The 22,174-nt window shown below is 45.0% G+C and overlaps 1 protein-coding gene across 5 annotated transcripts in view; it reads right to left on the bottom strand.

Annotated features, from left to right (window-relative positions):
* Window positions 1-22,174, bottom strand: part of TLK1 (tousled like kinase 1) — a 279,646-nt gene that overhangs the window by 153,272 nt on the left and 104,200 nt on the right. The window contains exon 1 of one of the 5 annotated variants that reach the window (XM_075002151.1): window positions 11,140-11,549. The exons of the other annotated variants lie outside the window; for them this stretch is intronic. Coding sequence (XP_074858252.1) covers window positions 11,140-11,284 — 145 coding nt within the window. The 5' untranslated portion in view covers window positions 11,285-11,549. Of the gene's footprint in view, window positions 1-11,139; window positions 11,550-22,174 lie in introns of those variants that run through there. 5 annotated transcript variants of the gene reach the window in all.

Here is a 22,174-nt window from a genome sequence, read left to right as displayed (position 1 = left end):
TCTGTGACCTAGCATCCTTGGGGACTCTATGGGTGCTCTGGCTTGAAGCACTCAGAAGGAAAAACTGGTATAGCAGGACCATGGATGTTGCCAGATCAAAGCTGGGAGCGTAGCGCTCGACAGAAGCAGGGGCAGTGTGTGGGAGCCTGGCAGCAGGGGAGCAACAAAGAGGCTGGCATGGACTTCCCCTGGTCCAGCAAACTCCCTGGTTTGGAACCAGTCAGATTATAAGAGTGCTGAACAAGGGAAGTCCAACCTGTATCCTTATAAGAAATTATAATAGTTTTTTTTTTAAACTTTTTTTTGGGGGGAGGGGGTGAAGGAGCATTTTTAAAATAAACCTTTATTGATATACACTGATATACATTACTATGCCTTGATTCAGGATTTATAATCTAGAAGATGTTATATGTTTTTAAAATTTTATCTATTTTATTACTGTAGCATAAATTCTAGTTCAAAATAAGAACTAAGCTTAGCACTTTACATTAAGTTTTAATCTGGACATTCTTTGAAGAGACTTGTCAGTCTGTTCTTTTTTTAAAAAAATCATATAATAAAGTGACTAAAATAATTTTGGCTTAATAAAGAATTACTGAAACTTCTGATGTGACAGCAGCAAAAACTTTTTCATCAAAAACATTTGAAAGAAATTGGTACTAGTTTAGCAGAAAGTTTCTCCTGACAATTTAGAGTAACTGATTTAAAATTGGTTCATATCCCTCATATCTAATACAGTCTGCCAAAAGGTGAAGATTCTGCATTATAACAGCTTTATAATATATTTTTATATACAAAGTATGAAGAAGTATTTGCAAAGTACATTACAAAATAAAACTACTTCAACAGAATTATTATACCCTCATAGACATTACGTCCAGTAGAGACCATGAAGTCTGACTTCCTCCACGTTGCAGGCCAAAAAGCCTCTCACACTTACACCCATACTCGATCCACAACTTCCAGCTGAGTTAGTGAAGTCCTCAAATCATGATTTAAAGACTTCAACCCTTAAACCACACACAGCCGACATGTTGTTTAAGAAAATGGCTCTCAAAGTTTTATATGAGCACAACGAGTAATTACAATGATTTAACTTACATGATATCATCCTTTCAAGTTACCAGTGCTAACTGAGCCATCCTACACTGTAATATTCACTTGCCTGCCTAAAAGAATAAACCCCCTTTTCACTATATTTTTCAACTATGTTGAGGTTTTTATTAAATCTGTTTTGTAATTCATTATTGGATCTTCCTCTCCCATCATAGGTATTTAGAACGATGGGGAGAGACAGGATTTAGCTACTGACCATCCAGGACATGGACCCAAATCACTTACAAGCCAGCAGAATACACTTGGAGTCTTGAGTGACCAGACAGAGCAAACAAGAGTGCAGAAGAACCAGGAATTACCTGAAGGCCAGTTGCATGTAAGCAGCAAGCAGGAGACAAGGAAGGAAGGCTTGGTAGCAATGTCTGACAGGTGGTCACAGACTGAGCCTACAATAGCTGGGATTAAGAGGATGAGATTGCGGAAAAAAGAGCACAGCCTAGTGCAGTGGTGGGGAACATCTAGAATGTGGGCCAGATGCAATTCAGTCAGTCAGTGTCTGGTGGGATGCCAGATGCTTTGTTTACCCAAATGTCCACAGACACAGTTGCTTGCACCTCCCAATGGCCACAGTTTACTGCTTCCAGGCAATCGGAGCTGCAGGAAGAAGTGGCTCAGCCCATACTGCTTCCAACTGCTTCCATTGGCTGGGAACAGTGAACACTGGCCATTGAGAGCTGTGAGTGGCCATGCCTGCAGAGAGTCAGGTAAATAAATTGTCTGGAGGCCTGCCAGAGGCTAACCTAGGTGAACCATGTCCAACAGGCATGCTGGAAGTTCCCCACTCCAACCTACTGCAAGGCTAACAAAGGGAGAGCAACCCTCCAAAGAGAGCTGAAAACCTTTATCCATAGGGAATTTGAACAAACTTGGTGGAACTGCTGAAAATTAGAAAAATCTAATATAAAGGAGGTGGGAGGAGTGCTGGGCTGAGGCGGGAGTCAAGTAGCAGACAGGGTGTTAGGCCAGCCTCAGCCAAAGGAGTGCAGGGAACAGAGTGTCACGTAGTCTGTCCTCTGCAGAAACAGAAGCCCTTGAGCAGTGGACATGGACCAACAGCCGAGTGGATGCCAGAGTGACAATAGAGGGTCCCCTATGCAACCATCAGAGCACCAGAAGCACACCACCAGCTAAGCTGAGCCCAAGGCTCTACCGTTGCTGCCTTCTCTCAGAATCACATGGGCTACAAGCAGCATATTGGGCAGTTCCTGCAAAGAACCTTTGGTATCCATCTTTTGGACTGCCTTTACATACGTAGTCTAGAAGTTCCTTACTTTCTTTTTGTAATTAATCTAAGATTTATGCCTAGGATATTTTCTTCCTCACTTCAGCAAGTTGTAGTGTACAATTCTTCTGTACCTACTGGAACCACATGAATGTTTATCCTTACACTGGGTTTCAGGAGGCAACAAATATTTGCAGTAGAACAACTGAGTCAAGTGATGTCTACACACATCCCAATTTAATTTTACAGGTATAAAGTATTAAGCTCCCTTAGTATGGGCGCAGTTATAATCAGTATAAAACACCGTTTATCTTCTCTAGTGTGGACATAGCTATAACGTTATATCAATTTAAACTATTTTGGTTAAAAAAAAAAACCTATCCCCTACTTGAAACAGTTTAACCACTCTATAAACTGTGTGTAGACAAGAGCTAAGCTTTCAATACTATGCTTAAAATTAACAGAGTGATAGATAACTTATAAGTAAATAAATGCCATAATTTTGTGCACAGAATATAACACCATTTTTCAAAGTCATCTAATATGTTCCTCTTAACATGTTTATTTACAGGACTGGACACAATACTGAAGTGATGAAAGTTGAGCTCAGAAGATGAGTGCACGTTACTTTTTATGATGCACGAGTTACTTTAAAATTATCTGGCAATGTAATGCTTTATATTTTATGTAAACAGGCCAAGAATGTCAGTTCCCTTAGTATTTAAATATTGTGCGATAAGATTTTAGTTACTGTATAAGAAAAACAGTATCAGAGTTATATTACTGCAGTCTTCTGTACTGCCCTGTTTTTATGCTCTACATGCAAAGAAGGAAAAATAGTAACCCCTCAAATCTATATGCAAAAGAGTTAAGATATCTAGAGCCCTGCATAGTCATGGATATCCACTTCACTTCTTCAGACACCCACAGGGCTCTCCCTGCCCTCCTCTACCTGGCTGCCAAGCAAAATAGGGGGGCACGAGGGCATGGTCCTGCACTGCTGGCAGGGAAGGAATGCAACCAGCTCCTAAATCTCTCCACAGGAGAGGTCAAGTGCCAGCCCTGCCCTGCCCAGCGCCCCTGTCTGGTGAGTGCTGACCTGCAGGAGCCCCGGCCTCAGTTCCTGCTCTGGGACATACTGCCTGACCGACACCTTACTCTGTGCTAGTGCAGCTGGAAGCATGTGTGTTGTGGGCAACTGATTTCTGGGAGAGGAGGGGGGCCTGGCTCTGTGGGACTGGGACCGATGCTGTAGGGTAAGTGCCGGAGCACCAGCTGGTTCCTGGGCAGCAGGGCGAGATTGAATCTGACGAAAGTGTCCTGTGGTGATCTGACAGAAGCTACTGAGGCAGGGTGCCCTGCTTCATGAGCCCACAGCAGCAGGAACACACCACGCACGTCTATTCCCCTCCCCCTTTTCACCACCCCTTCTCCAGACCCTCACCCTGCCCCCATGCTGCTCCTTAACCTCACACTCTGCTTTTGTGCTGCCTGCCTCTTCCCCGTATGACCCTGTCCCCTCCTTGCTCATCTGTGCTCCCTCTCCCCTCCAGATGGTTTGCTGTGTAGAGGCAATTAAAATCCAGATTGGATGCGTTGAGCCTACTGGATGCGTATCGGATGCACATTTTTGTATCTGTGCAGGGCTATAAACTTGACAGCTACCTTCACTATGAATTCCCATACTTTCAAAGGCTTGGGTTATTGTAAATTAAGTCTTAATTCTGAATTTCCTGTCTTGCTTTGGTTTTTTTAAGAGAGTGAGTGAGTGTGTGTGTGTGTGTGTGCGCACGCGCACTGGTAAAACATTCTTGAAAGAGAACATCCACTCACACCAATGATGTGTACTTACAGCCTTATCTCCATCTCAACGAAATCTCCCATCAGTGGTTGGCTGGTTTGTTTCTTTTTAATTTTTGTTCAAATTATATTACTGACCACTGGATAAGAACCCAAATCCTGCAAATACTGGAAAACCCATGAAAGTGGAGGCCTAACCCAATAGTCCAGAAACTGTGGAGGAAACGGGAAAATGACTCCTTGGTCTGCTGGCCACAAAATACTAAACAAACCCTAAGTATTCAAGTTACTTACTCAAGATAGGGGCTCATTTCCTACAGAAAGGACACAAGAAATGTGGCTCTCCAAATTTTAGGAATCAAAATGAGTAGTGTTACTGCTTCCCTCCAAAGATGCACTGAAAGGGAGAAAATGTAGCTGGCTAGAAGTCGAAAGCCTGCAGAAGCAAGAAGATCTAGTCCAGGAAGAGTTCCCCTAATGTGTATGCAGTAACCCACCCCATGAAGCGGATCTCACACAGTAACAAACCAGTTCTACATTCTTTCTCTTTTGCACACTAAGCCCAAGGTAGAAGTGAATGAGGTTTCCCATTCCCAGCTCCATAAGACTCTCTCCTTAGGCCTTAGTTGAGTCTTCAATGCCAACAGTCTTCCCTCTGAAAGTCTTTTGAGACTTTAGGAACCCCAAACACCCAATCTCAGGAGCATGATGGCATTCCATGTTTCAAATCTTTTCAAGCTCCTAGGAAGGTGGTGGAGGTGGAGGAGAGTACTAAGGGACAATGAATGCACATATGCCTGAGAAGGGACAAGTTAATATGCCATTCCCCTTGGACCCCATCTTATGAACTTGGTAGGCAAAAGAAGCAGATAGGATTCTCCATTCAAGTACCCCGGGGACCCCCCCGTGAGTTTTAATAGGCTGCTCAGGGACTAGCAAGTATTAAAATTCATTGGGATTTCAGGGGAATAAGTAGCTCTCCTTAAATGTAATAGGCCCCAGTGAGACGTTAAGCCAGGGTTGGGGAAAAGGGAGCACAACAACCCTCCTAAGGCTCCCAGGGGGTTCCTGCCTCCTATAGGCCTCATTAGCTGCATAGGAAGCGATGGACAGGCCTGCTGATCCCTTCCCCTAAATCTAATTTTCTATTGACAGTCCTCCAAAAACTAGATTATACATATTTTGAGGTAAATCTGAGCAAGAAAAAAGGGAGACAGACATCTTAAAAAAACCCCAACCCTATTCAGTTGTCTAAAAGTTCCCTGCTGCACTATCTGGAGCCAACTTTCCACAGAAATATTACACACACAAAAAGACAAAGTTTTTGAATTTGATTCCAAGTCAACAATTTTGTTTCTGAGCAACAGACTTCAGCTAGGACAGCTCAATATGCTAAATGTCCCCTTTCCCCTGTGTGTGTTTGCACATGGGTACACATGTTGTTTTGCTGCAAAGTAGAACAAACATTAGAAAACTTCTCATCTCTGATAATTCCTGTATCTTAAGGAGCATTAATTCAGGAACACCCTTTTCCAATTAACATTAAGTCTTGTGGAAATATTCTCTCTGAAAGCCATACCTAGCTAGCCCTGCCAGTTTTCAGGCTGAGATTCATTTGTGTAGGGATTTTAGAGGGGAGGCAAATATTAGGGTTTTAATGAAAATGTGATCTACTGCCTCTCCATATCACTACAGCCCAGCTGGTCAAGCAATGAAAAACTGAAGCAAGAAACATGGTGGGAATCAGGTAAGTACTTGAGAACCATGGGCCTTAGTTTACGATGCCACAAGCTAGTGGTTTGCATTATCATCAGGAATTTAGAGAGAGCATGAGATCTCAAGACTGACATTGTGCGCATTCTTGCTCCTTATTCAAACAGTAAACTACTGCAAAACTTGCTTTCGACATAAGCTGTTCAGATATGCTCTAGGAACTATTCGGGGGAAGTTCTATGGCCTTTGTTACAAAGTCACACAGGCTGATCACATTGGTCTCTTCTGGCCTTGGAATCCATGAATATTTTTGTACTGTTGGTCTCTATAATAATAATAATATTTTGTACTGTTGCATCTCTAATATTTTGCAACTAATTAAGATGACCTGGGTCTAAATGAGTCTCAAATGGATGTCACTAGTAATGAGAGAAGAGAATACCTACAAAGAAGTGAATTTACTTCTACTTGACACAGAGAGGGAAACCGAAAAGTAGTTGTGTAGCAACTTGGGACAGAAACAATGTTGACAAGTATCAGAGAGGGAACCAAGTTAGTCTATATCTTCAAAAACAACAAGATGCTCTGTGGCACCTTATAGATTAACAGATATTTTGGAGTATAAGCTTTTGTGGGCAAAGATCCTCTTCGTCAGATCTGATGAAGCGGGTCTTTGCCCACAAAAGCTTATGCTCCAAAATATCTGTTGGAAAAAATGTTGCGTCCTTTATTTGAAAACTGGCAGTTAATAGAAAGTAAAATAAAAGCTTTCCTTAATGTTGTTCCCCTCTTTTATAGTAAAGAGAAGTAAGCGTGAAATCTTACACCAGATAGATTAGCCAGAAGAGAAACTAATAGTTATGCATCAGTATGCTATAGTCTACGTAGCACAATGATCACATTACACTACTCTCTTTGTGAGAAACTAGGGTCAAACTCTGGAGAAGGGCACATATTTAAAATGATTTTAGTGACCTTTCCCATTCCTCACTTCATGCACATCACAAATTCATGTAATATTGCATGACTGCCAGCTTGTTAACAGGTAATCCACAACAAGAAGGTGAACGTTAACAGGTAATCCACAACAAGAAGGTGAACACCAGTGTGCTCTGTAAGCTGTGCACTTGTGCAGCCATTCATTCAGCAGAACTTCAAATGTCGCCCAGCTGATAGATTGCCCATAGCTAGCTGTTTTGTTTCCACCAGCAGGGCACATTCACACATTCCTGTGCACACATAAAAAAAAAGTTACACGCGGAGGGAAAAAAATCCGCACATGGATGGAAAAGATTAAATGGAACATTGGTGAATACACCAATAAAGATAGTAGGGAAGCTTAAGCCAGTACCAACATTAAACCTTTTTCTTTCAGAAGTGCTACATTTATTCAAATTATAGAACAAGTCTGACTTACTGCCCAGATTTCATCCACTACCTTATGTCAACTGACTTCAATAAAACAACTCAAAAGTCCATACCTCCCACTAGATGTCCAGAATCAACAAACGATAGCGGTCTTGTTAAGGATTTACCTGTAACTAATTTGCAATTGTCCAGTTCCACACTTCACACAAGTCAGAATAACAGGAGAAAAAAAAAACCAAACTGAAAGTCGCCCAAGCACCTATGTATTGAAAATTTATACATGGGGCCACTATGAACAGGCTGCCTTCATGTTTATACTTTTGAACAACACACTATGCATAGTACAGACTGACCCTCTCTAGTCCAGCACCCTCAGGACCTGACCAATGCCAAAGGGAGAATTTGCCATACCATGGGAAGTCACTATTGTCTTGCACATTACCAACACTTCCACTGCTTACTGAGCTCTTAGAAGACATTGAGGGGTAAATTACAGTTAAATAACAGAACAGAACGCTAAGACCCAGGACTGGCCGCTGTAAAAAATGTACGGGGCCATGGGAAACTTTGCCTCACCCACAATAAAGTGGTCATCCGGTGACCTACAATCATTCCATATTATGGATGTTGCCAGATGAGAGAGTGCCAGATTAGAGCAGTTTAAGATGTAGCGTGCCCATGGTCAACCTGCCAAGATTGGGTACTCTTCAGGCCAGGGGCCGAGCTTTCATGTTTGTGCAGACAGCAATTAACACAGTATGGATGCTTTAACAATACAAACAATAACAATTATTCATATTTGTCAAGAAACATCTAGTGAAAAAAACATTGTCAAAGTCTGACAATATTTTATAGAAATGCCTCAAACGTCTTCAAGTATTTGCAAAGTTGTATACATTTAATACACGTAACTTACATTTCTGCCTAACTAGCAATTGTGTGTATTTAATTTTGGGACAAATTTAACTTTTTTGAACTGATGTTTAGGTCCATAGTAAACCAATTAAACAATTAAAGTTATACCATTTAACCAGCTAACCACTAACCAAGGCTGCGGCAGAGGCGCAGCTGGCACTCCCAGGGCTGAGGTCCCACTGCCCACACAGCCTGAGACGGTTGGGCCTGGGTTCTTGCCAGCCACCAAGTTAACAACCAAGCTCCAGTTAAGGGTAAAAGCCTAATGCTTTTTGGTTAACTTTTTACACACCTCAATTTTACTCAGTAATACTGGTGAATTATGTGACACATTTGTAGCACTAATGCAGAGCAAAATCTGGCCTTTTGGTTTTCACCCAAGTTTTCACTACCAACAGCAAAATGTGGCAAGCATTTAAGTAACATGTGATACACAAAACCGCAGACCCGCCCCCCCAAAAAAATAACTCAGTCAGTCATAAGGTATTCAAATACATCCCATCATCCTCAGCCTCTGCAGAACTTGTAGGCTATCACCTGCACAAAAGGTTTCCTTCCTACATATCCAGTAAAGGTCACAGAGCAGTGTTCCAACCAAAATACTTTAAAAGAATGCCACAATCATAGCAACAGCATTAAAAATAATGTTATTGCCACCTTAAATCTTTACCGTTTATATATTATTGCATATACTTTAGCTACATAATTAAATACTGTATAACAAATAGTACAAAACAATAGTCTCTTCTATATTGTTAAGGCTGCATTTTGTACAATTCCCCTACATATTTTGTCAAGTGCCTCACATATAAGTTACTGTAATACACAGCAATATCAAGTGCTATAAGAGAGTATGCATACATAACAGAAATGGTAAAAAAAAGTTGTAATGTTATTTTAAAAATATGTCAAAATATTTTTGTTTCATGGGCCCTATTGGTCTCATCCAAGGTGCTTCTGACATGTAAGTTTCTTTGTGGTAATGTAGAGTGTTAATGCCCAAAGGAAAGCGATAAAAAAAACTCCGAAACCTGCTTGCATTTCACATGTTTTTCAAACAGAAATAATCCAGTAGCCCTACAATAATGAAGAGGCATAAGCAGTGAGTAAAATATATTAATATAGACATATACAGTATGTTATGCTAAAGCATACAGCATATTTTGTTATTGCTCTCTAACCTCTAAACTGCACAATCTAAATCACGGTAGGTGGGAAAAACAGAAAATTGTTAACCAATTTTAAACATAGGAAATGTAAATATAAAATTATGCCTGTTTGTATAGTTTTGTCAGAGCTGTTCAAAGATCACTTGTTATGCTACTCACTCATTAACAAAAAGAATTTAAAACAGAACTCTGCCACAAAAATTTAAGATTTATCTAACAAGGATCCCAATAATGACAGGTGAATATATGCACCCAAAATATATTGTCTAAAAACTAAAATATTTTGATTCTAATCCTAGTAAATCTAGCCCAAACTTTTTTTTAAAAAAAATGCAATAACAAACACACAAACAACACTGTCTTCTCATACTAAAGTACAGAATGCTTGCTGCTCCATTCAGCATCCAACATATACCATACGCACAACCTATCTGTGCATCTTCTGGAGAGTAGTAATGCCAATCTCATATCTAGGAGCATGTGCAAAAGTCACAAGGAATGATGCAAGTCTAACTACTGACATGGAGGTGGACGACACACTTGTACACTTTTAAGGGGCTGAACACATTGTCAAGTCTTTAAATTGGTCTCCAGTAAAAACTTGTAGTACTTCAAGCTGTAGTACTGCACAAGCGTCCTCTAAATAAAGCCATCTGACTTCTTGCTAAAACCTTATTAGCTTATTTTAAGTTTGAAAGTTTTCAGCTTCTTGTGCTCTTACACAAGAGAGCAGAAGCACTCAATATTCTGAAGCCATCAATACTCACTAGGACATCCTAGTCAAATTATACAGCTGCTTAATATGCATATTTTCCCCTTTACAAATACATGCATTTGGGTATAAAAGTTCTCAAACAGTAACTGGTATACAGTGAGCAGTCATTTTAGTTCAAAAGCACCAAGCATCTCACTAGCTGTATAATTGCTACATCTTGTGGCAATATATTTCAATGCAAGGAAGAAAAATGGACAATAACTGAAACTGTATAAAAAAAGAGACTTGTTTGCACGTAACCTTCATACAGATATTCCCTGCAAACACCCACAACACCCTGCTCTCACTGTCGGTATAACACAAGAGGGGAGGAGCAGGGGAGGGAGGAGAAAAATATTATCATCTAAGATGTGATGGAGGAAAGGAGAAAGTTGCAGTCATTCCGTGGTGGTTTTAAGGTGTCGTGTCACTTTTGTCTTCCAAATTAGGAGCTCGGAAAAGTGTCTGCTCCCCGATGGGAACAAATTCCTTGATCTCGGTATCTTTTTCTACTCCACCTCCATGATGCCAAAAGGACCCGACCCTTTCCACTCAGCGACAACAGCCACATTCACCCAATACGGCCAACAAATCACTTTTACTTTTGTCATCCGTGCCGGGGAATAAAATCAGGCGAGGAAGGGGCGGAGGATGCAAACCCCTGCCCTGAAAATAGCAGCGAACTACCCGTCGCCCCTTCTCGGGAGATTGTCAGGGAAATGAACAAACATTAATCAATTCCCCTCCGTAGCCCTGGAAGAGGAAGGGGGCGGGAGAGACTAGGAAGACGCTTTTACTACTAACAAACAGAGGAGGGTGAAATTGCTGGATTTGGTGGGGGGGGGTCTCCCGATCGTCCCTCGGGAGAAGGGGGGATCCCCCCTCGACTGGATCGGGGGGTCCCCCCCGCGTGCGGATGCGAAACACCCCCGCAACGAGCACGAGTCTCCCGCCTGCCCTCGCCCCCATTCACCGCGCACCCGGCCCCACCAGCCTGGGACTGGCCTCCGGCGGCGGCGGCGGAGCCCCTCCCCGGGGCCGGGCCCCCTCGCCGCGCCGCGGGCACGGAGCGCGCTATTTACCTTCCTTGGGCGGCTTGCCGGGCGGCGCGCTGTGCAGCTGGGAGGCCGCCGCCGCGGAGCAGCCCTGCAGGCTCGGTGGGGACGTGGAGAGCCGGGACCAAGATGGCGGCCCCTCCAAACTTCCACTGCTACTTTGGACACTCATCAAGCTACTTTCCTGGAGCCCGGCAGCCGCCGGGGGCGGCGGGGGAGGCGGCGCGGCGGGGGGACAGCCAGCGCCGCGCTCATGGCCGGGGGGGCCGGCCCGACACCGGGAGAGGGGCCGCCGCGGGCAGAGGGCTCCGGAGGCAGGCGGGGCGCGACGGAGACAGGGCTCGGGGCCGGCGCAACCTGCCTGCACCTCTGCACTGCGTCGCCGCGGCGGCCGCCGCCGAGCAGCCGCCTGTGTCTGTGTCTCCGGCTAACCTCCGCCGCCGGGAGGGAGGGAAGGAGCGAGCGAGCGGGCGGGGAGGGGTCATGCGCAAACACCACCGCCAGCGAGCGCCGCGCACCTCCAGCGCGCCGCGGCGGGCCCGGCCGGGGACCGCACTTACACCTGCCCCGCCGGCCTGGCCTGGCCTGGCCTGGCCTGCACTGCCCGCTCCCAGGCGGCCGGCAGGGCACTGACCCCCGCACCGCCCTCACATCTAGCACCTTGCCCGCTGCTCCGACCTCCCACCCTCCAGCAACCTCCCTGCCCTGACCCCGCACGGGCACTGCCCCACAGCCCCTGGCCTGGCCTTGCTGCTGCCAGGTGCCTGGCAATGTGTGGGACAGTCCCACCTCCCAGGTTTACCCAAAATGTCCCGCAGGGCTGCTGAGGTGCCGTCATCCCTAGCCGTGGGCCCCGGAGCTGGGACTGCTGGCCAGGCTCCGCACCCCAACCGACTCCCAGCTGCGGGGTAGCCGGGGTCCCCTGCTCTCCGGCCCAGGTTCCTGCTGCTGGAGCGGCTGGCTGGGGCGGTGCGTGTCCAGCGTAAGGATTCTGAAAATCTGACAAGCCTACGCCTGCTGCCCTGACCCCACCCGGGCAATACCCCAGAGCTCTCACATGCCCTTGTCTGCTGCAGTCCCCCGCAAAAGACACACCACAGTCACTCACGCCATCCCCTCTGCTGCCCTGACCCCACACAGGCAATATGCTCGTCCCTCCCTCCCAGGGCTCCCTCCTGCCCTGACACCCCCCCATCATCCTGCTTCCTGTCCGCACCCTAGCCACACACACTACAGACCCCCACACTGCGTTCCTTGCTGGCTGCCCTGACTGCCCCACCACACACAACCTCAAAGAGCACCCTGCCTGCTGTATTGAACACACACACAGCCCCTTGCAGTGCCCTGACCCCACACACAATACATCCTATCACCCCAGCAGGCTGGCAAGGCTCCGCCCCCTCATCTCATACCACCTTGCCTGCTGTTCTCACCCCCACCCATGTGTACTTCACACCACCCTGCCCGCTGCACTGACCCCACACAGGCAATAGAGTATAGTCCCTCACAAGACTGCCTGCTGCACTGACCCCACACACACACACCCACAGCTCCTCTCACCACCTTGCTTGCTGCCTTGACCCTTACATTGTCCTGCCTCTTGTATTGATCCTAGCCCCACACACACTACAGCCCCTCACACTCTCCTGCCTGTTATACTGATCTCCACATATTCAACCCCATCTGCTGCACTCACACACTACAGACCTCGTGGGACAGACCCACTTCTTCAGACCATATCCAAACCAGAACAGTTCTGGTCTGGCTATGGTCTGAAGAAGTGGGTCTGTCCCACGAAAGCTCACCTAATAAACTATTTTGCTAGTCTTTGAAGTGCTACTTGACTGCTTTTTGTTTTGATAGTGTATAGACTAGCACGGCTTCCTCTTTGTTACTATACTACAGACTTTTAATCCTCCCTGCCTGCTGTAGACCCCTACGTTACAGCCCCTCACACCATCCTGCCTGCTGCATTTATAACCCCCAGACCCAAACATTATAACTCCTCACACTGTCTGGCTGCTATATTGATCACCCCCCCCCACATACTACAGCCCCACCTGCTCCACTCACCCCCACACGTTACTGTCCCTCACATCATCCTGCTACACTGACTCTCACACACCCTACAGCCCCTCACAAAGCCCTGCCTTCTGCACTGATCTTGCACACACACACTCAAGCCCCACATACCTCACACCATCCTGCCTCTTGCAGACCCATCCCACAAACACTACAATCCTCCCACCACACCACCTCTTGTATTGACCCAACACACACACACCAGGCCCCACATCTCACACAGCGCTACCTGCTGCACTGACACCTCTCACACCCTACACTGCCCAACCTGGTGCACTGACACCCCCCACATACACTACAACCTCTCACATTGGCCTAACCGCTGCACTCCCCCCACACACTGACTACCATCCCTGTACACTTTACACTTCCAATTGCTGCACCTACCCCTACTACACACAGTCACCCACACCTCACACAGCCTGCTACACTGACTCCACTCACACCTTCCTGCCTGCTGCAATGACCACCCGTGCACCTACCAGCCCTGCCTCCTGCAGCCCCATCAACTTACAAAGACATTTTCTGCATTGACCCCACTTCCATACACACCCCATCATCCTTGCCCCACACTGCCACATAATACAGCTGTATCTGCGGCATGGATCCTATCACCCCTCCTCCTCCTCCGTGTCTGCTGTACTGATCCTGCACAGTGCATTTGTATCTGCTGTGTGACACCTCCCCACATACACCTCACCACTGCCTTGCCATATGCCCCTAACACAGCCCTACCTGCTGCACCGCCTCCCCGGTGCACTGACCTTGCCATCACCACTTATCCACATGTATGCATGGAATTCCATCCCACAGTGCCAGTACATTTTCCTCCTCAGGTCTTCTCATATCCAATCTCTGACACAATGCCTATGAGAAACTAGCCAGTTACTGATGGTTTGAGGAGCAGATAGAGATAGTGGGTAGTTCGTCTAATTATAATAATAAAGATAATCCAAATATAATTTTCAGATTGCATATATTTGTCTCCCTTTCCTCAGACCTTTTATTTGTCATGTGTATACTATGGGTAGGTCTACGCAACAAAGTTATTTCAAAATAACAGCTGTTATTTCAAAATAACTTTGCTAACATTTACAAAATGCAAATGAAAATAGCAGTCGGCTTATTTCAAAATTGGTAGACCTCATTCAATGAGGAATAGCGCCTATTCTGAAATAGCTATTTTGAAATAGGTGCTGTTAAGACAGGGAATAGAGCCTATTTAAAAATAAGCCATAGTGCATCCAATGGCTCTGTTTCCAAATAGGCTCTTTGGCTGCATTTACACTAGGAAGTTGTTTTAGAAAATTCGGGCCTTCTTCGAAAGAACACATGAAGCATCTACACACAAAATGAGCTCCTTCAATCTGAAATCAAAAGTATGCAGCTCTTCTTCCAGAAGCCCTTGTCTGCTCCTGAATCAGGAACAGTACATTCTTTCAAATGATTCTTTCAAAAAAAAAAAGCATGGTGTAGATGCTCCCCAGGCCCTTCTTTCAAAAGAGCGGTCCTTATGGCGCTGGATTTTTCACTCCCTGTCCCATTCTTTCAAAAGAGCTGGGCCTATGTGGATGCTCTCTACTGAAAGAGTGGGTCAATTTGTGTATCTGCTTTTTTGTGTGTGGACGTGGTCTTTTGAAGATCTTTTTCAGAAGATCTCTTCTGGAAGAAGGATTGTTGTAGTGTAGATGTATCCTCTGTGTGTAGAGGCTGTATTTTGAAATAACCAAGGCTATGTCTACGCTCTGAGATAATATCGATTTTAAGTCATTTAGCCCAATTTTACCAAGTGTCTGTCTTCACTGTAAAGTCCATTAGCTCGATTTATGGTGCACTAAAAATCGACATAATACCGATATCATAATATCCTGACAGGTAACCTGACAGGTGCAGTGGTCAGTTCGAATTTAAAATTCCGAATGAAGGGTAATGAGGAAGTGCCATGTCTTTAAATCAAATTCATTAGCCTCCAAGATGTCCCGTATGTGCCCCACAGTGCCCCATAGTTCTGCGCTCTGGCCTTTTCCATCTCCACTTCTCTTAGGTGCAAAGGAATTAGGCAACAGGAATACCGTGTCAGTTCAGCACTTAGAAGCCCGTGGCTGTTGGCTCATGATAGGATGAAAAATCTTCTTTCTTTGCTATTAATGCAGCTGTGGAGTCTGTGGTTCTGTGTCTACCTCTGCTAGCTGCCTTTTTTTTTTTCTGCACTGCCTGGTGCCAGCTGCTGCCCCCAACCCCCCCACCACCACATGGCAGCTAGGCTGTGGGTGGGGATTGTGCTTTTATGATAGGATGAGAAACCTTGTTTCAGCCATTTACATTTTGTCCTGACCCCCACATCTCCTCCCTTCGCTCCCCTCAGAGGAACCATGACATCTGGAACTTTCCTGTGCCCAGCCTCATCACATGGCTTGACCCGAACCAATAAAAGGACGTGCTGTGCAAGGTGCCAGACAGCTTGCGAGCTGTGAGGGTCCTGTAGCCGGCTGGGGGAAGTCTTCCTCAACATCTTGGATACTGCGAGGGGCGGGGCGGCTGACTGCTATTCAGAGGTATTTTATCCGCCTGGTGGAAGTCTACCTGGGTGGACGTGATTTTCAGGCAACAGAAGAAAATACTTTGTCACTAGAGTGGCTGTCCTCTCAGAGGAAATCTTTTGTATGGGATTTATCCAAAGGCCAGAGGGCTGGCTATAGTCGGGGGTCTTTTAGCCACCTGGGGGAAGTCACCCTGGCAGATGCGATTTTTGGGGCTGGCTGGAGTTGGGGGTCTTTTAGCCACTCGGGGGAAGTCAACCAAAGCAGCCATAACTGATTCAATGATCCATCGCATTTTCAATGTAGCGCCCATGTCTATGTAAACAAATTCTTGTTCTAAGGCTCTTCCTTGCCAGGTCGAAACTTTGATCCAAGCATGGGACCACTGGTCATAGGAGCAGGTGGTGGGTCCTGCCCCGGAGTGTTGGACAGCATACTTGGCCTGGATGTAGCCCTAGTGGAGCTCCTTCACCTCCCCTCCCCCAATTATAAAAAGCACATCTCTTATACAGGCAAGCCAGATCCCACCTGGAAAAAGGGACATTTGGTTAACACGGCAGGGGAATGAGGGAAATGAACTGTAGGAAATAAAATGTGGGAAGATATCATCAGATACCCACAGCCACTTAGAATCATAGAATTAAAGGGCTAAAGCAGAATCAACCCCAACTTAACCATTCCAGCCATGACTTTGTCAAGCTGGGTCTTAAAAACCTCTAGCAATGGAGATACCTCTCTCAGTAACGCTTCCCAGTCCTTCACCAGCCTCCTGGTGAAGTAGTTTTCCCTAATATCCAACCTACACCTCCCCCTCTGTAACTTCAGACCATTGCTCCTTGTTCTGCCATCCATCACCATCAAGAACAGTCTCTCTACATCCTCTTTAGAGCCTTTCAGGAAGTTGAAGGTTGCTATCAAATCGCCCCTCAGTCTTCTCTTCTGCAAACTAAATAAGCCCAAATCAATCAGCCTCAACTCATAGGTCATGTGCTCCAGCCCCTGAATTATTTTTGTTGCCCTCCACTGAACCTTCTCCAGTGCGTCTGCATGCTTTCTATACCGGGGGGCCCAGAACTGGTTACAATATTCCAGATGTGGCCTCACCAGTGCCAAGCAGAGGGGAACAATAACTTCTCTAGATCTGCTGGAAATGATTCTCTTAATGCACCCCAATATACCATTAGCCTTCTTGGCTACAAGGGCACACTGTTGACTCATATCAGCCTCTCAGCCACTGTAATCCCCAGGTCCTTTCCTGCTGCACTGCTACTTTGCCAGTCGGTCCCCAGCCTGTAACAATGTTTGGGACTCTTCTGTCCCAGGTGCAGGCCTCTGCACTTCTCCTTGTTGAACCTCATCACACTTCTTTTGGCCCAATCCTCCATTTTGTCTAGGTCACTCTGGACCCTAGCCCAACCTTCTAATGTATGTACCTGACCTCCTAGTTTAGTGTCATCTGCAAAGTTGCTGAGGGTGCAATCCATCCCCTCACCCAGGTCATTAATAAAGATGTTGAACAGTACTGGCCCTAGAACTGATCCTTGGGCCATTCTGCTTGAAACTGACCACCAACCAGACACTGAGCCATTGACCACTACCCGCTGAGCCTGTCCATCAAGCCACTTTTCTATCCATCTTATAGTCCATGTATGCAATCCATACTTCCTTAACTTATGGGAAAGAATGTTGTGGGAGACTATATCAAAAAGTTTGCTAATATCAAGGCATAGCACATCCACTGAATTCCCCATGTCCACAGAGCCAGTTACCTCTTCTTAGAAGCAAATCAGATTGGTCAGGCATGACTTGCCCTTGGTGAATCCATGCTGACTACTCTTGCATGGCATTTTTTTCCCATGCTGCACCAATGAAAATAGCCAGAATGTTACAGGGCTCCAGAAACAGTGGTATAGGTTCCCACAAAACACTGTTGGCAACAGTCAATTTTGGCGACTTGTGTGTGGCAGCAATAAGTTGATTGTGTGTGGAGTATGTGGGAAGGTGAGGATGCCCAAAATCGAATTGACAAAACCGTGTTAATAAATCAATTATAATAAAATCCATTTTAACTCGTAGCGTAGACGCAGCTTAAGTGCTATTGAAAAATGCTTTTTTTGTGTGTAGCTGTGTTATTTCATAATAGGCTATTTCGGAATAGCTCTTCCAGAATAACTTATTTCAAAATAAGGCTGCTGTGCTGACATGCCCTTAGATTCCAAATGCTGCAGGGCAAGAACCATTTCTGATGTGTTTGTGTAGCACCTAGAACAATGAATGTCAATCCTGTCGGGGGCCTCTGAATGCTACTACAGTGTATTTATCAACAATAATGGTCTGGTGAAGTATGTCAGTACTGTATGTAATCTGTAGATATTTGTGATGGTGTGCAGTCATGGAAGACACCTTGGGAGTGTTCTCCAGTGTGCTGATCATGTCACTGAAATGCACCTTCTTGCTCTCTGGGGCTTCCCATCATCCTGTCCTGCTGGGACAGATCCTCTGTTCTCCCCCAGCCAAGGTACAGATTTGGGGTTACTGCCTTCCCTGCAGAGCAGCGCAAACACTGATTTACTTCTGCTGTGGGAGGATGCAGTTTTAGGGCACAGCACCCAGGAAATCAACCCCCAAAAGTGATCAAAACCCCAAATCTAGCTCTGTGCTAAATAGCTGTATAGAGACAGCTCATGAAATAAGCCCCTTTTGTCAATGAAAGGGAGATATGCACAGTAGTAGGCCTCCCTGGGTAATAAATACTTATACTGGGCTTCATTATGAAGTGTTTTCATTTAGCAAAAAACAGTAGGATTTAAGTGGTTATGAGTATAAACAGACAGAGCAAAGTGACTTACTGAATTAAAATAAAAGGAAAATGCACAGCCTGTTCTATTCCACTAAGAATACAGTAAATGTAAGTTCTTACCCTAAATAGCTGTTCTTATATCAGGTGAAAGCTGCAAGTCAGCTCCAGTTCACTGCAAAGTTCTTTCTCCCTCATTGGTTTTGACACCAAGTTCCAAAGTGAGCTGAAGACAAAGGAGAAGTCCTCCTGGCTCTCTTTATAGCCTTCCCCTGTGGAAGGAGTTCCATTGTTCTCTTTGTATAAAAGTATACTCCAATATGAGAGATTGTCGCATGAGCAAGTCACCCGTCTATGCATGATTCAGCCCTTTCGCAGGCAGCAGACATGGTCTATGTGCTTGTCTGAGCCTTCACAGCAAAGTTCCTTAGATGTGGATTGGCACCTAGTAAGGCCCATTGTTGGTCCAGTTTTGCTATTCACCTGGCAAGCAATCCTCACACAATAGCGTAGCCATGCCTCCTGGTGAGTTCTTCATAGACGCAAACATTTGGAACACAAATACATAAACCAGGGGTCAGCAACCTTTCCAAAATTTGACCTTGTGATTTCTGTGCACAGCCTAAGTTCTGATGATACTTCTTATAGTCACTAATAGTCCTTCTTACAACAGCTTCATTAATAAAATAAGATACAGAGCTTTATTGTTTAGGTGGTGGTTGGTAGCATTATCTGGGCTTTTGTGAATCCACAGGCAGCCTGGCTTTGAGTAAACTCCAAGCTGCAACAGGGATGAGGGGCAGGGCTGAGCTCCTCCTTTGATGAAAATCAGCTGACATGCCACATTTGGCACCTGTTGCTGACCCTGACATAGACAATACTCAATTTCAAATACAAAAAATGATATACGCAAAAATAGGATACACAGTTCCAGCGGCTTATACCACTGACAATGAGAGGTATTGTCCAAAGCATCTCTGAGTTATGCATATTATATTCATACCCCATTTTCCATAAAGCATGGGGAGGTCCACCAGAATATAGTTTTAAAAATTATCTGTGGTTAATATGGCATTAATCAATTAATCTAGAAGTACGAAGGTACAACTACAAATCTAAGGCCTAACTCCTCATTCCCTGTACATCCAGAACTTCCACTGACTTCAACAAGAGATGTGGGCATATAGGGAATTCCATGTTGGGCCCATAATTTCTAATTTGTAAATGCAATTTACTGCTGAGGAAAGCTTCTATTGTTAACTACGTGTTAACTACATGTTTCGAGACTACCATGCCATACATTCTCAACCATCTTCATCTATAAGGCAGGCTTAAAAAGACTGGGACTGTTCCTCTTAGACAACAGATGACTAAAGGGGGTTATGACAGCGATCCATACAATTAGGAATGGTTTGTGGGCAGTAAATAGGGAAATATCACTTACCCCTTCACGTAACAAGAACATGACATCACCCAATGAAATTAATAGGCTGCACGATTGAAACAAATAAAAGGAGGTACTTCACATGACACACAATCAACCTGTGGAACTCATTGTGATGAGATTTTGTAAAAGCCAAAAAAGCATAACTGGGTAAAAAAGGATTAGGTAAATTTATGGAGGCTAGGCCCATAAGTGGCTATTTGCCAAGGTGGAAAGGGATGCAACCTCATGCTCAGGGTGTTGCTAAACCTCCAACTGCCAGCAGTTACAACTGGGCAACAGGGGAGGGAATGCCTCAAAATTTGGCCTGTTCTGTTCATTCTCTCTGAACTGTCTACCACTGGCCATCAAAAGAGACAGGATATTGTGATAGATGGAACATTGGTCATACTGGATAAGACCATTCTTATGTAACGAGGCATGCAACCCTGCAGTTTCCTAATTTATTCATAGTTATTTTGTAATTGTTCCACAAATGTGTTAAGTAGTCTTATTTCAGTGAGTAACATAGTCTCCATCCTGGTCCTCTAGTCCCCCTCCACATCTATCCTCAGCTCTTCTTGAGAAAGTGTATCTTATGGCCATAGGCCAGCTGCTAAGAAAGGTGCCTCCTTACCCCAACATCCTACACTGTCATTGCTGGTAATTCTACAGTCATCAAGGCTCGAGAGAGACTTCCTATGGAAGCAGCAAAGATGCTGGAGAAAGTTTCTGTAAAAGAAAAAGATATTTCAGCTCTCCATTGGGATATCCTTAGTGCTAATTAAATTTTTCTTAATGCCTCAAAAAATGAGGACCTTATATCATTACTGATTTTGGGATGTGTGTACCTTTGAGCAGAGGGAAAACTCTACATTCATGGGGGATTGGAGGTGGAAAAGAAACATTTCTGTGGCAAACTGACAAGATAAATTTGATTTGTGGGGGTTTTGCTTTTTGGTTGGTTTTGTTGTTTGTTGTTTTTTTAATGACAGCTATTGGAAAGCTTTTCAGAGACTTGGAACATAACCCTGGCAGAGATGGTTTAATAACCATAACTGGAAGTGATACAGGCAAAGGTGTCTGACATACAGTTATTATCTGGTTTGGCAATTTATCCCCACTTGCATTACGTATATATTGCATCCTTCCCTCACGCATATTGGTACACAAACCAGAAATTAATCTCTTCCATCTACTCCATGGTGTTGACATTAATTGTTCTGCTCAGAGTACGTCTTAGGGTTTCCTTTGGGTGTTTCACACATGAAATTATGAAGAGGAAAACGAGTGGTGTGAGGAATCTGAGTGGTGGCATCTGGAGCACATGCAGTACTAATTAAGATAGTTGGCTGAGTTGTTAATTCATCATAGGGGGTAGGGAACAACAAAGTTGGATTCCTGGGTGAAGAGGAGAAAGTGGGCCTATCAGCCACTTCTCTAAGGTGCTTGTACACATGTGCAATAAGCCTGGGAAACAAACAGGAAGAATTAGAGGCCCTGGCACAGTCAGAGACGTATGAGGTGGTTGGAATAACAGAGACTTGGTGGGATGATTCACATAACTGGAGCACGGTCATGGAAGGGTATAAACTGTTTAGGAAGGACAGGCAGGGGAGAAAAGGAGGACTTGCGCTTTATGTGCGGGAGCAGTATGATTGCTCAGAGCTCCAATGTAAGGAGGGAGAAAAGCCAGTTGAGTGTGTCTGAGTTAAGCTTAGAGGCGGAAGTAACAGAGGTGATGTTGTAGTTAGTGTCTGCTATAGACCACCAGAGCAGGGGATGAGGTAAATGAAGATTTCTTCAGAGAGCTACGAGAAGCTTCTAAATCACAGGCCCTGGTTCTCAGGGGAGACTTTAATCATTCAAACATTTGCCAGGAGACCAATGTAGTAGCACATAGACAATCCAGGAAGTTTTTGGAGAATGTTGGGGATAACTTCTTGGTACATGTGCTGCTGGAACTGACCAGGGACCATGCACAACTTGACCTGCTGCTCACGAACAGGGAAGAACTAGTAGGAGAAATAGAAGTGGGTGGCAACCTGGGCTGGAGTGACCATGAGATGGCAGATTTCAGTCTCCTGACAAAAGGAAGAAAGGTGAGCAGTAAAATACAGACCCTTGATTTCAAAAAAGCGGACTTTGACTCCCTGAGAGAACTGATGGGCAGGGTCCCTGAGGAAATGAAGATGAAGGGGAAGAGAGTTCAGGAGAATT

The sequence above is a fragment of the Carettochelys insculpta genome, chromosome 8, assembly GCF_033958435.1.
Source record: "Carettochelys insculpta isolate YL-2023 chromosome 8, ASM3395843v1, whole genome shotgun sequence".
Classification (NCBI taxonomy): Eukaryota; Metazoa; Chordata; order Testudines; family Carettochelyidae; genus Carettochelys; species Carettochelys insculpta.
This window is presented reverse-complemented; position numbering and strand designations above follow the sequence as displayed.